The sequence below is a fragment of the Neodiprion fabricii genome, chromosome 5, assembly GCF_021155785.1.
Source record: "Neodiprion fabricii isolate iyNeoFabr1 chromosome 5, iyNeoFabr1.1, whole genome shotgun sequence".
Taxonomy (NCBI): Eukaryota; Metazoa; Arthropoda; class Insecta; order Hymenoptera; family Diprionidae; genus Neodiprion; species Neodiprion fabricii.
The window spans coordinates 32,471,024-32,486,746 of NC_060243.1; the positions used below are offsets into that span (position 1 = coordinate 32,471,024).

At 38.8% G+C, this 15,723-nt stretch overlaps 2 protein-coding genes across 3 annotated transcripts; one reads left to right on the top strand and one right to left on the bottom strand.

Moving 5' to 3' along the window:
• The first annotated feature begins 1,211 nt into the window (after nucleotides 1-1,211).
• On the top strand, nucleotides 1,212-3,997 carry LOC124182761 (beta-1,4-N-acetylgalactosaminyltransferase bre-4-like). Its single transcript, XM_046570413.1, has 2 exons — nucleotides 1,212-2,198; nucleotides 2,744-3,997. Exons 1-2 carry the CDS (start codon nucleotides 1,419-1,421, stop codon nucleotides 2,936-2,938), a joined length of 975 nt encoding a protein of 324 aa, XP_046426369.1. The 5' UTR covers nucleotides 1,212-1,418; the 3' UTR covers nucleotides 2,939-3,997.
• On the bottom strand, nucleotides 3,686-9,898 carry LOC124182752 (RNA-binding protein 5-like). Of its 2 annotated transcripts, none has more exons than XM_046570392.1 (9): nucleotides 9,741-9,898; nucleotides 8,157-8,813; nucleotides 7,783-7,852; nucleotides 7,238-7,311; nucleotides 6,533-6,646; nucleotides 6,023-6,435; nucleotides 5,606-5,940; nucleotides 5,346-5,509; nucleotides 3,686-5,268 (listed from the first exon to the last, which is right to left on the bottom strand). In XM_046570392.1, exons 2-9 carry the CDS (start codon nucleotides 8,796-8,798, stop codon nucleotides 4,276-4,278), a joined length of 2,805 nt encoding a protein of 934 aa, XP_046426348.1. In that variant the 5' UTR covers nucleotides 8,799-8,813; nucleotides 9,741-9,898; the 3' UTR covers nucleotides 3,686-4,275. The 2 variants fall into 2 exon arrangements, with proteins under 2 accessions (XP_046426348.1, XP_046426347.1); XM_046570391.1 differs by having other exon boundaries at nucleotides 8,157-8,816; nucleotides 9,741-9,897.
• Between the last annotated feature and the right edge of the window lie 5,825 nt (nucleotides 9,899-15,723).

A 15,723-nucleotide genomic window follows, 5' to 3' on the forward strand; every position in this document is an offset into this window, starting at 1 on the left:
TATTTATATAATTAGTTTAATATCTCCAGTAGTATTGTAGTTCAACATAAAAAATGCAATACAATATGTATTCTCAGTCAACGATATAATGAACGAATATCACACAAGGAATCAGACTACTATATGTATAAGGGAAAAACTGCGATATACATTGCATGAACCAGAATATGAACCATTATATGAGATGTAATGTTGTATGAGATAGTTGTTATACTAGTTTGTAAGCGTAGTTTGAGTTCTGAGCTGTGTACAGGTGCAATACATCGCTGCAGTATACGAGGTGTTACTATTTCACGTTACCTGGAATAAAATGAATAACACCCACACAAATTTCTATAAATATCTTCTCAAATACTGGTCCCACGATTCTCCAAAACCTTTTTTGCAATACTTGGGTCCCAGCAGGTCTAGAAATGGTCGTTTGAATTGATTATGAAACTAAAAGTTTTCCGCTCGAAAAAAAGGAAGGTTAATGCCTTTGGTTGTTTTAAATCCATTTTTAGCAGATTTTGAAAAATCCTGAAATCGATCTATTCATACCTTGTATCGACGTGATTCAGCGAGAGGAATCCATTGCGCTCCGTCCAAATACGCTACGAGCAACGTATCAAGAGTTACAGTCAAAAAACGAATGATATCCACTGTAATGCCTCTGCTGTTGGTTCCACACTCTTTTTGATGTCTATTTCGTCTTCCTGAGGGTCCAATCAGTGGAAAAATGGTCCCGCAAAAAGATTCTGAGGCAAAAAGTTCCCGAGCTCTGAAAATCGCAAAAAAGCAAGGCTACCCCCTTTGGTTTTTTAAGTCGCAATTTGGCCGAATTTGAAAAATACTTCACCGACAGATCAAAAGTTACAGACAATTGAAAAATTGAAAAGTAAATTATTGATCGTAGTCCCATGTCGCATGTGATCAACTTGTGAAATATTAAATCCAAAATCCGAAAAAATGTCGTATGCTTGTGGCTCATAGGCGTAGGAATTTTGTAGCTCCTCATCGCCCGATGTTCTGGATACCTTTTTAGAATCATCAAAACCGAATTAAGAACATTAGCTCCGTCGGTCAGGAAAATGCGTTGCGTAGGTACCGGCACGTGGTGTCTCTATCACGTTCCGTATCCGACAGATATGGAATCAATGTGAAACACGGGAGGGCGCTTGCCCACAGTTAGGCGACCTTGAGCGCAAGACTCCAAGGCTTTCGTGTCAGTTTTTGACAGGAGAGAATTTTTAGGTTAAGTGTTTACCAGACGAGGTTAGTGTTTACCAGACGAGGTTATGTTTGTTTCGAAAGTAACGACGTATCGTCACAAGAAGCCGGCATTTCGGCCGGCTTAAGGAGGGCGGATCCGGAACTGGAATGTTTTGATAATCTCCAAGCCGAGCTTTGCTGGATTAATTCGCAAGGAGGGGCTTGCGATGCTTGCGAAGGGGGTCGTCACCCAGATAACCGAACACGTCCGCGGCCTGTCCGTCGGCATCGCGGCGATACTCACTCTCTGTTACTGCCTCCATCCTGGCAGGTTCGCGTCGCATTACAGCCACATTAAAACTGAAGACATCTTCAACGAGCTTGAGAAGGCGTACCTTCCTAAGAACAACTCATGTGCCGTGAACATCAGTGGCAAGTCATCGCGACTTCTCTACCCGCTTAATGAGGCCAAGGAGAATCCGACGGCACTTGCAAGGCGACTAGGAATTCTACCGGGCGGACAATGGAAGCCCTCGAATTGCCATTCGCTCTTCAACGTAGCCATAATCCTGCCGTACAGGAACCGCAAGGCTCAGCTTACGATATTCATGAATTATATCCATCCCTTTCTTCAGGCCCAGAATCTCGATTACAGAATATTTGTCGTGGAGCAAAGTCCCGGACGCGAATTCAATAGGGCGAAATTGTTCAATGTCGGCTTCAACGAGGCGATCAAGGCCAACGATTTTCACTGCTTCATCTTTCAGGACATCGATCTGATACCCCAGAATCTCGACAACATATACGCTTGTACCAAAATGCCCAGGCACATGAGCTCTAGCGTTAATACATTCCGGTATAACTTACCCTACAACGGATTGTTCGGAGGTGCTATTGCACTTACTCGCGAACATTTCAAACGCGCCAACGGTTTCTCTAACGTTTTTTACGGATGGGGTGGCGAAGACGACGACTTTTACAGCAGACTGCAAACTCGGGGGCTCAAGGTAATCTCAAATAAATCTAATTGTGATACTGTCTACAAATCACGTGAAGTGAAACATTCTGTTTGCTCATGTTTTTTCCTGAAAGACCGTGACAAACTTATCGTCGGCTGTATACTTTTCGCAATTAGTCGCAAAATGACGTAGAACTTGGGTAAAATTACGTAATTCGAAGATTACGATCTCTAACACGACTTCTCGGAGGTAGATACAATTAAATCAATCTATCTGTGTCAACACCCTTCGTATTTATCGTTGGATATAATTGAAGAAGACTATCAAAGCGCCTGCAACGAAAAATTTTGTGAACCGGAGAATTAGTTTTTTTAAAAAAAGAATGGCACTCAGACTTGTTCAATTCTCCTCTTCAATTATCCAAGTACATAATCCTATTCCATAATACCAGTGGGTATGATATGGATACTTCGAATACTAACTTTTATCATCTGGACACGAGATGGACGCAAGAGAACATAAAATACATTTACAATCTGGAATCTTATTTAAAGTTGGCTGAAATTCCGTTTTTTTTGCTTTCTTACGTACAGGTTTGTAGGTTTGGGCCAGACGTCGCGCAATACTACATGTTGATACACGCTAAGGAACCGCCGAGCAGTGCGAGATTCGTTAACCTCGAAACTGGGGCGCGAAGATATGATACTGATGGAATCAGTAATCTCGAGTACAGAGTCTTGAGTCATCAATTACGTCCTCTATATTCGTGGATACTAGCTGATATATAAGCTTAGCTCAAATTGTTTTTTTTTCTCATATCTTGTGTCATCATTCGAAATGTAGCCTACATTCTTCATTCATCCAGCTCAATTTTCTTCGTAGAAAGATTAGTTTGAATAATACATCTATGCAAAAAATATATGTATGGTAATGTAAAGGAAATGTAATATAGTAAAGAAATTGCACGTTTTACAAGCAATAAGCTGCCTGTATATTTATTACATTTGCTTATGATTTTTTCTCCCGAATACATGAATGTTTGTCGAGCTAAAGCAAGAGTATTAACATACAAGTTCATTAAGGGATTAGTAAAATGTAATTTTTCTTTGTACATGCATCCACGCATTCATTTGACACACGAATAAAAAAGTCAAAATGTACTGCTACCAAGTGATAGTAAAGATGAGCATAATTTTCTTAAATAAGAGTACACTAAAAATTCATTCAATTTCATTTATTTCACATAATTAGTTCATGAAACGATTTTTTAAATATCAATCAGTTATCACGATAAAATTACGTTTGGGATCGATGGGCGTTTTAATGATCATTATTGTGTATAAACCACATAAAGGAATTTCTAGTACCGTTTGGAAGCGGCTACATAATTCACAGTAAAAAAAAATGGTTTTTTTTTGTTGAAAATATGGCGAAACGAATACCTATTAAAACCGATGGTCTTATGAGGGATTTATAATTATCAAAGGCACGGCTGTTTTAAAAGCAATGAAACAATTACGTGTAAACGACTCATGTTATGGTAACTTTTAAACAATCTTGTTATTAAAATACACGGGATTCTAAAAAAAATTATATATAATCGTGACTATGATTGCATAATAATTAGTCGGAGTTCTCTTCGTGTAACTACAACAATTGATTATGCCTCTATATGTACGTAGTAAACAAAGAGGCGAAAAATAACTTATAAAAAAAAAAAAAAAATTAAAAAAATTACAAATAAAAAGGCAGAATCAACTCTCATTCTAACGGATGAACTGTTGTATTACATTTACTGGGGAGAAGCAGTGAGCGGGGACTGACTGGGCTGTGGCATGATGTAAAAGATAGAAAAAAAAGAAAAAAAAAAAAAAAAAATAGAATTCTCCGCGATACATCTATCGGTACCAGATACACCGCTAGGTGCATTCGAATGCGATCTAACACTGCTATTGTCTTGCTTTGTGTGTAAGTATAATGTCTTCCGTCGCACGTATCGATATTATATACACAATTTACATACATGATCGATTACCAATGTATGCATAAACATGTATGTATAACATATATTATATAATTGCATATAAAAAAAAAGAAAAATATTTCGCGTTATTTTCGGCACATATTACGTATCTGAGAGTTCCTGATACCTAGCGTACATCATTTTTTTCACACAATCTTTATACGTGTCACCAGGCAACGCGTTATACGCTGCAGCCTTGGCACCTAGGCCAGCCGTGGGAACTCGTCTTTCAGCTTCGATGATGCTTGTTCTACCTTGGTTAGATTTTCCCAATCCCATACCCTCGCTCCATCCCATTTTTTGCAGCAGTTTATTACCAACATTGTCGGAGCCGATTCCAGCCCTGGTTGGTTCCTCGTAGTTCACCGAGACTTCGTCAACCCTTGTCTTGAGGTACTTCTCCTTGAGCCTGTTAGGCTGCGGTGGTTCAGGCTCCCCGTACTTCGCTCTCCTTTCTTTTGCGCGATCCCTGTACTTACTGTTTCTCTGTTGCGGGTCATTGGGATCAAGTCCACGAACGTGATACCAATTCTCCAGATTCTGTTTGTGTAAATCCGACAGCTGCTGGTGTCGCAGGAGTCCTTCCTTGCTGGGAAATTGTCTTTTGCAAAGGAGACAGGCGAGCTTGCTCCAATCGGTGTGCTGCCTCTCTTCTTGCTGCACGTCTTCGATCTCTTCCTCGGTGTCGCTGCCGCCACCGTAGGCGGCGACAAGGCCGTTGCTTCCACTAGGGTCCTCTTCCTCCTGGTAAGCAGGTGCCAGGTGATTCCTCTTCTCGAGGATAGCATAGCCCGCATCCGCTGCACCGCTGAAGGCTCCCTGGTGACCTTCGCTACCCGCATATTCCGCGCTCCAGCTCGACTTCGCGTTTTCCTTCTTTTGGTTCAAAGTCTTTGCCCACCGCTCCATGTCTTTGGCTATTTTTTTAGCCACCTTGACTTTATCTTGTTTGTTGTCCTTCTTCTTGTTCAGATCGTCCTCCTTTGACTCTTGGCCCACATTGGTGCTCATGGATTCTTGAATAACTGGCATAGTTCCGCTTTCGGCGCCCAGAGCCACACCGGCTCCCACGATTCCAGACGTACCAACAGCTACCTGAGAATTTGAAATCGGGATAAGGGATAGAGAAGGGATATACCACGGTTACGGTTTCACACTCCTTCCATGCTTACCTTTGCCGGTTGATACGACAAAGACTCTGCGTCCCAGTAAAGAAACTGCTGTGTGTGACTGTTGTAGTAGTACTGAGAGTTTGGATCGTAGTACAATCCCGTGCTCGGATCGTAATAATAGCCCGAAGATTCGTCATAGTGATAGGTACTGACATCCGGCACAGCTGAAACGAACATTTTCATTTATTGCGTGAAGGATATTCAAGGATACAATGCTATCAAACGAGTGTTTAGATCATTCGAGTAAAAGAAAAGCTTACAATAGACTTTGCCATCGTTAGCATGAGCAGGAACTCTACCGCTAGCTAAGGACGTACTGCTAGGGGCAGTTGGGGTTGGTCTGGCTTTCATCTCTTCAGCATCACCCAGTTTCCTCGACGCCTGAAGTTGCTGGATCGCCGACTGCGCCACGGCCGCCGCCGCGTTAACTCTGTCAGTCTGATTCAACGACGGCAAAGTTATCGCCGATCCCTGCATTATCTGGTTCTGGTAGTACTGAGTGTAATACTGTACATAGTGCGCTTTTTGCGCCGGAGTTTTCGCGTACATATTGGCACTGTATTCTGCCAATTGTGACACATCATCCAAAGTATACCTAAAGTGAAAAATTATTAATAAATATTACGATAAACCGATATCGTACAAACATGAAAGATCTTCCGATCACTTTGCCATACCTTTGTGGCTGAGCTTCGCTTGACTTCCAAGTACTAGTGCTGTTCACCTGGTGCAGTTTGCAGTACGTGATTTCGACTTTCCTACCATCTACCATCAAGCCTTGCTTGCTCAATGCCGTGTGTAGATACATGGCATCGACGACATTAGCCATTTCTAAATAACAAACACCACGTGATGTGTTGGTCAGAGTATCTCTACCAATTCTAATACTCCTGATTGGTAGGGAGGAGAGGTTTTTCATTGCTTGTAATACTGAATCCTCAGTAGTCAGGACGTCTAAACCACGAAGAAGGACCGTGTTTGTTGGGTGCGGACTAATCTCGTCACTACCCTCCCCACCTTCCTCACTCTCGGCACGGGATGCACAACACTTGAAGCAAGTTTCACGTCTTTTAAAGTTGTGTGCTCCGCACTGTTTGGAAAGTAGAAATGTTATCAGGTATATTCAAATGTATCCGATGAGAGGAAAGGATGGGAAAGAAATCGTGTTAAATAGAGAAGCTACAAACCTTAACACAATGCCAATCCTGCGTGTTTTTTGCAAGGGGTTTGTCCACGTGAAAATCTTTCGGTATGCTGTACTGCATGACTGCACGGTACTGGTCCTGCAGCATTAGAACGCCCTGAAACAGAGAATTTCAGTGTTATCCAATCCGATATCTTCCTCTGGCCTCCGTTCATCCCTTAACTTGCTTCTTGCTGAAGGAACTGTGTTTCTCTACTCGCTATAAGTTTCGATTAGTTGATCACGGTAAGATGAATGGAAGAAAAACTAAAAATCCGCAGCTAAATGGTTCTTCACGTTGCGAAATCATCACTCACGACCGTGAATCATTCCCTGTCATCAACCGCAATTGTAAAATCATTCCAAGCTATGTAAACGTCGATCATATTTCAAATCGCGGTTATTCTATGGAAGAATGTTACTTCCTCGAAGAAATATAGAAATAAATTAATACACGACGATTTTGTCTAACAGAATAGAAAAAAATATGGCCAGTAACGAGACATGAGCACGGCGGTAAGCGAGGTAGGTCACCCTAGGTAAGTAAGTAGGTAATTAGATATTATGGTAGGTTGAAATAGCCTTTGATAGGTGGTCAGCCATGGCCATGGGGCGACCTAGGGCTGGATTACCATGCCCTGCCGCCACGGGGCGTCGTTGGCACGCAAGCAACACATCGGTCGAGTACGTGGACTGAACTTCTTTCTACCTGTTTCATCTCCATCCATCGCGAGGCCTCCTGAGTCGCGTTAAACTCGACGAATGCAAAACCTCGTGAAGCACCTATACAGAGCAAATACACACAGATCCATTGTTAATCCACGTTTTTGCCTGAAGTTCTCTACTCTGAGAGGGCAGGCAATCACAGCACCGACCATTGACAGACTGATTCTCAGCTCCGAACGAAGCGTTTGTTCATTCCCCTTTTTTGCTATTTACCTGAATAATTCCAGGGCAACGTTTCACACATCTCTAAGAAGGTCCCCCGCCCTTGAGTACACTGAGTCTCACATCAAATTGCTAATATAGAATGATTTATAAAAAAAAAAATCAAGCATCAAAAAGCAATTTCGATGCTTCGACGGAGTGTGACTGCAAAGAGACCTTCTTAAATTTCAATTCTTGTCATGAATTGTTCAAAGTTCTTCCTCGATCCACGTATCCGGTGAGATAGTAGTCGTAGAGTCGACAATAAAGGATCACAGTGTGTATCGACGGCGTAGCAGTAGAAAAATTGTAGGGTAAAATCTTTACCTGTATCCTTTTTCCTGATCAGCCTGATGTCCTTGGGCATGAGACCGCAGTTGAGAATGTCCTGGCGCACCTTTAAATGCCATTATATACCAGTATGAACACATGTAATCAATTATAAATCAGGAATAAATTCACTTCAGTTTTCTGAAGCCAACAATCAAAGTATAGGTGATACCAGTGCTCAAACTGGTAAATACTTTCCTTACAAGACGAGAAGCTACAATCATTTGTTATTTTTATTGTAGAAGGTGCCTTTCGATCTTAATGTGTCGTTTGAACAACAATTTTATGGCGCAAAATAACTTCAACAATATTCAGTTTCATTTTTAATAAAAATCATGAGAAATTGAATCCTGAAATACAAGAAAACCTACATCGTTTTCAGTAATGTGTTGTGCCAACCCCCTGATCATGATGGTGTTATTGGGGGACTGTGACTTATAGTGAATGCCTTCCATCGACGAGCCATACCCACGACCATGGTCATGATCAAAGTCCATGCTCTCCCGACTATGGTCATCATCCCTGTCCCTGTCCCTGTCTCTCTCGTCTCCCCTTTTGCCTCTCCTGTCTCTGTCGCCTCTGTCTCTGTCCCTGTCCCTATCTCCTCTATCTCTGTCTCGATCTCTGCGAGACCTTTCTCTCTCTCGATCTCTGTCTCGATCCCGTTCTCTGGATCGATCCCGCTCTCTGTCTCTGTCGGCGGAATCTCTGCTGTCCCTCTGCCTTCCGTAACGATCATCTCTGTCCCTGTGGTTCCTGTCCCGATCCTCTCGACTCCTGTCTCTCCTCTCACGTGAACGATCCCTGTCTCTGTCCCTGTCCCTTCCTCGGTGAGTTCTGTATTCGGGACTGCGATGATCCCTTTCTCTGTGTTCTCCCCCACCGTAGTCCGACGATCTGTGGTCCCCATAGTCTGATCTGTAGTCTCCATAGTCAGATCCGTGACCTGATCGACGATCCGGACCATATCCTGGTTCCCAAGGGTCGAGGTTGTTGGTGTACATGGAGTCCATTACGTTATATTCGGTCTGCTGTGCAATGTCAAATCATGAGTCTTAAATTTTGGAAGTTTTACATTAACTTGGGTGTGAAATTGTAAAATTGTAAAACTCTGATGTCACGCGAATTCTGCTGGGAATATTTTTGCACACTAATGGTTAGGAAGTACAAAAGAACAGAAGGTAAATTGGAAATACTAGTATGTGGGATGTTGGAAGAGATATAAATCGATGTGTGTGTGGGAGGCTTCGGTTTAGGTTTTTTGGCGACAAAAGTATGAAACTTGTGCGTTATCTAGCATAAAATTGTCTCATGGATTCGATGATTTGATTCTTCTATTTTTACGACAAATAAACCTAGCTTTTTTCACATTATCATAGCGACTAATTTGCACATTTTTAGTTTTCAATATTAATTGACGTTGCATATCTACGACGGAATAAAGGTCGGATTTATTGAAGAAGGTTGAAGGAGGTCAATAGCTTAAATAAAATGAATCGTTGTTTTGGAAGGTAGTATTTTTATTGGATAGTTAAAATAATCACACCAGGCCGCCGTTTGAACGACGTGGGAGAGCCTGCGGCAGGTAGCTGAAGACAATACGTATACACATAAAACGAGCCGGAGACAAGAGGATACATATACGTATGAATTGGAACGGGATGAGGTTGTGGGTTCGGAGGGTTCGTTGTCAGCCACGCGATCGTTGGTTGTCGATGAAAATAGCAACGAATCATGATTTCGAACGCAGCAGCAGGGTTTGAAACAAGTTCAAGCCAGGCTACGTGTGCATGTACATGCGTAGACAAATTTTCAGGAAGGCACTTGGCCACAGATACAATACTGTATGCGCCAGTGCACTTTGTTGCAGCCATCCGATATTTGGCAAACTAACGTCGCACGGACGCTTACCCGGTTTTTCTCAACCTCTCAAAAATTAACAATGTTCTACTTACAAATTCGGCAATCTTTGCTGAGTCACCCGTATCACACTTCGAATTGAAAATATTGATTTTTATCACAATGGCGTGGTTAGGGCTGTTTGGGATTTACGGAAAATATGGCCGCACGAGCCTCCGATTACTGAGGATGGCTGTCAACTAGAGAAGAAGTTTAACTGCTGCCGTTCCATCGAATTTATTCGACAGATGGCGTTGCGCACGCGGTTTGGTCGCGAGGAGCCAAATACCGAACACCGTCAACGGTTAGTTCAAATCGTTCAAACCGGTGCAAAGCAGTGTTGCCAATCCTGACGAAATTTCGTTAGATCTAAAGAAATTAAAGCCCGTTCAAAGAAAGAAGAAAAGTTGGTTTCTCAAGATGATATCTCAAGACTGATAGCGAAATATCTTAAATATGGTCTGCGAAATCGAAACAACAGCCTAAAAATCAACCAATCGTCAGGTTTTTGAGAAAATATGCACCAATTAGGTGGCGTCTGCGTTTTGTGAACGCACTTATTTGATAAGTTAGTGGTTTCAAATATTGAAAATAAAAATAAAATATATAAGTTAAAGTTTCTAATATCTTTATACTTACAATTCAGATTGTAGGATATAAATTTTTCTGGGTTACCTCATTCGGAAATTATCACTCTATGTTTTTGGAAAAATTGTTCATGTTGTGAAACAAAAAAATGAAATATATTATGTATTCGTGTATTTATTGAGTTTCAATACCGTCAAACATCGCTCTTGAAAATGATAAATATGAAGAATTGTCATGGTGCCATGTAAATAAGAAATCTAAAGAACTTTTTTGGTGCCATTTAATGAAATATTCGTTTGATAGGCTGGCAACGCTGGTGCAAAGCATCTTTGAAAGAACAAAGGAACAACAAGCGTTACTAATATTTAAAATCAATAGTTTTTAAGAACTGTCTAAATACTACTTATTTTTAAGTATGCTTTCAAGTATATTTGTGTTTCAAACAGTTTTGGTTATTAGTTCGGCTTACGCAGTGACCAGAGCCATAAGTTATAGGGAATTAGAAGACGGAGTAAAGATTCAAACTTTTCTTTCTTTGCTGTAAAAAGTTTTCCAAACTTTTAGCTTACCTCTAATACTGTAAGTTATGGGTTTAAGTCCATTGCGTAAGTCTGCCATAAGTATATATGTATCTCTTCTGAACGTACCACAGCAAAAAGAAACTGACTGCAGAGATATTTATTTTCACGTTTGATACTAAACAATTCGGAGGGAGAAAAAAATAACTGCAGCAAATTTTGAAATCGTGAAATTATCCCGTCTTTTAACGATGCAGCTGTTATCATGTATTATTTATGTATTATTAACAATTAACTAGTTGGAATGGTTGCAGATGTAATGGGAGACGGGATTGTATGAAATGCCAACTTCGATGATAGACATATATTATATTTGAAAAACAAAATATCGTTTTATAGTTGAATATTATACACAGATACAGTAGTTATTAATAATTATATCACCCAGCTCTCGGCCACCAAATTATACCGTACAATAAAGTGAGCCAATTGACTCGCTTATATATTCAAACCTTACCATATAGTCATATGTAATTGATATAGCAGTTCCACTTTTCAGTACGCGTGGAAGTAGAATTACGTATTCAACAAAAGTGGACGTAATTCGGATTACAGAATAATTTTTCTGGAACCTCTGACTAGTTAGTTCCTATAAAAGAAAAAATTAACGTTAGAGAATTTTTTTTAATTTGTTGTCGCTGTAGCACGATAGTCGGATGCTATAATTATTCACATTCCCTTTGTTTAACACTAGGTTATTGAATATGCATAGTGCAACTCTATTGCCTTAATACTATTACTAGTTAAATCTCAGAACAATTATTTCCGTCTCAACTACGTAATATAGTAATTGATACAGAAACGTCATTTCGATGTCCAATCATAAAAAGTTGTCTTGAAGACCCACCAATCGATATTTCCCTACTACAGTCACTGATGACATATCCGTAGTAATCTTAGCACTCGCTTCGACGCTTTTTGTTCCTTCTCAAGTTAGATTCTTCTAGACTCGGCCGCATACGAATCGTCAAGTTATAGTTCAGAACAATAACAATCCAGAGTTGGAACGTTATTTATCTGAACAGCCGTAATGACTCCACGTTTTCGCTGAATAATCATAAATAAATCAAATGGACTCAGTACATATTTTTTAATTTATTGTCATCGATAAGTACATACTAAGCGTAGGGATATTCTCAATATGCATCTGAGAAGATTGTTTTTAGGATGTTTTTGATTAACAATAATCGAGTATTGAAATAACAATTGAACTAACAGAGACATGTGATCAGTCGAAATATAGGATAGTTTTGTTTAGATTTATTCATCAAAGATATCATTATTTAATTATTTCTTTAATAGGTATAATAGATAAATGTATAATAGCAATTAAAATCACTGGGGATATGTAGGTTATTTTGATTAACGTTAGGTTTAGTTAATCGTTGCACAATTAATAGTTTTCAGCGTTTCCATTGGCGTAAAAGAGGATACATGTTCTTCGCAATCTCACGAATCGAACATCAACTGTTTTCTTTTTCTGCAACTTGTATTTATAGTAGTACCTCTTTCTTGATATGTCATAGGTATAATAGATGATACGAGTACAGAGTAACAAAATGTCGGTTTTATAAGCCAATAGTAGAAAGGGTTATACATTGTGTTACCAAATGAGTATAGCATTCGTTGGGTTGCCTGCCGTTCTAGTTGTCTTCTAGCAAAGTGAAATGATTTCTAGCCGTGAATTTCGATAGTCAATTGCGGTATTCGATAAAACGATACGGAATTCCGCCCAGCGTGCCGAGATACTCAGTCGGTAATACTCTGTAAAATTGATTGTATCGTTGATTATAGTTATAGAATCGCGAATCCAATGATAATAGATGATTTTTTTCAAGTCATTATCTGGGGAGGAGTATTATACTATACAGTATTTAATATACTATATCGGTTAAATATAATAATTTGACCAAATACCTGCACGCAATAATTGTACACGTATATGTGTGTGTGCGTGCGCGCCTCTGCGTGGGTCGTGTCTATAATTAGAATCCAAATACTTAACGTGTATACGGGTATGTATACAGTACACAGGTAATACCTATATATTTATGTATATCATCCAAGCGGTTATTGTCTACACCTTTTCAAAACATGTCAAATTACTTGCTAAGACACTGTATGTTTCCCACCGAAAGAATACACTCTGTATCATAATTTATACTCCATACTCATATTACAATCTTTCCTAGCAATATTATTACAACGTTAATTTACCATTAATATTAATTATTGTCAATGCTTCGGCCTGTATTTTTCTACAATTCTTAGTGGCTCGGGTATTTCAGATCGACTACAATTAACGTTGCTAAAAAAATGACAAAAAAAAAAAGAAAAAAAAATGTTCTTTGCTGTTCCCCAACTTCCAACTTCTGGATATGTTCCTCGTTTTCAACATTTTTCAACAGAGGATTAAGATATGTATATTGTACCGAATCGAATTGAAATTATATTTATATGTATTGTCTGCATTCGGTTGAAACGTGGTGTAAACTCCAAATTTTCATTTTTCAAATTGCCTTTCGCCAGTAAGAATCGCAGAAAATGACCTGAATAAATGCACATGCAGTCAGTAGGCTTAATTATTAATTACAGTATGTACCTAAAATACCGCGCGTGTGTATGTACGCGTGTACACGACGAAAAAACAATCGGATTTGAAACAGATTAAAAGTTTATCCGTTTCTTTTTCTTTTCGCAGGTTTCTTACAAGAGCGGTTTTGCCATTATTTTCATTCCGATACTCTGTATCAAAGCAAGTGATATTCTCGACGTGAGAAGCAATTCGAGGAAAAGGAAAATTGGCGTGAACAACAATTATTTTCGATTTGAACCGATTCGAGTGTGGTGGCGTGGTCACGCATACAATCACCAGAGCGAAATTACAAGATAACCGAATGAACGTCAGGATCTGCAGCTAATTGAATGCTTAGGGGGCATCAATATTCACTTAAAGCGTAGTACAATTGATATATCAGTTGATAATAATCAATTTCAAACATTTCAAAATTTTGAAAATTCAATATTTCAACTTTTTCATAGGTTGGAAAAACAACATGTTGAACAAATTGCAAAATAGTACATTATGGAACAAGGGAATAAAGTCGATTTTTATTCCTGTGTTACATATAGGACTTTATTTCCGACTCCGTCTTGTGGGCAATTGTTTGTGCTCGCTTCTTTTGTTTTCTTCAAAGCGTTCGCTTCTTCTGTTTCTTTTTTCCAAGGCGCTCGCTTCTTCTGGATTTTGATTTGCGGGAATCATGAGTTCGTATTTCCTGCTGATTTAGACTTACGGGAAATATGATATCATATTTCTCGCAAATCCAAATCCAGAAGAAGTGAGCGCCTTGAAGAAAACAGAATGATCTCACATTTCCCGCAAATGCGATTTAGGGAAAAAAATGCCACTTTCGTCCCGCTTTTGAGGTAAAATAAAGTTGACTTTATGGTTGAGTCGGGAATAAACTACTTTTCTCTCGTCTCCACGCATGTATTCTCGCCTGTGATTAGTTAACCCGTATAATCGATCCTAGTGATTATTCAGTATAATAAATGTAAATTATAGATAGACAAATGGGTATAAATAGACTCGTGTTAATTCATTTAGATAAACCCAGCTTATATTCAAAGTTCAATAAAAGGTCGGAAAATTACTAATTAAAGCGTAGGTTGAGCGGAGGGTTAACTAATTGATTGGCCGTATGCAAGGCTGCGATCTACAGCCTAGGACTGAAACCAACCCCGAATTTTAAAGTGTATTGTTAATTGAGACTGGAGACTATCTACCGGACTCCGTATTGATTGCGAATTAATTAGCTGCATTGCTTTGACGTATGGTTATTAATATATCATATGATCGAACACGTTTACGCTATAGATATATGTATGTATATATTTATAATTATATAATTATAATAATATAATAGATCTCTTATAAAATTAATAATTCTTTTTTTTTTTTTTTTTATTATTATTATTAATCCTGCTTCTTTTTAAATAAACATCATTTTCCGCCTCTCTTTTTGCATGTCGCTGTTGTTTTTGGTTTTTTCTTTTTATTTCGTTCACTTCCTTATTTTCATCTCATTCCGTCAAAGAATGCGTTATAATTACACGTCATTGGTATTTTTATAGATTATTAGTAATTGATTCAACATCTGACACGAAAGGATATTTATTTATGTATATCGTTTTCACTATTATATACGGAGCCAGTGTTACTAATCCGTTGGTCAGCGGTTTATACTGAACGCTCGGTTAAATCGTATTGTCAAACAATCATTATGTCACGATCATCATCGTTTCAGCTGACAATAATATTCTGTTTATACACCTAATTATATACGTATACTCATATACATATATGTGTGTGTGTGTGTGTGTGTGTGTTTGCATTAGTAATATAATATAATATAATGTAATACCTAGATTTATAATTTAGTCAGGCTTAGTGACCATTATAACAATATTATTAAGCCATGTTATTATTGTCTGACACATTTCACCTTAGGCGAGGCATGCCTGTGTTAAAAATTATCTGCCCCACTTGCTCAAAATTGCATTATATGTATACGCCCGTTACATTATTATGTAATTGTAACGATGAATATTATCTATCATTTGCCGTGTTAGTCGGATCACCGAATACGATTGTTATTGTGTATACAAGTGTGTTTTTGAAACGCGCGTATTAAATCTTTGATTTGCGTTTTTACGCTGACAAAACAGCTCCGCGCAAACAATATATATGTATATATACGTATTTATGTTAAATACGATAATAGTAATAATAATGATAACAACAATGAATACCCGTATTGGTAATTGAAGGAAAATAATATACCTATAATCGTGGTAAGTGGCACACTTT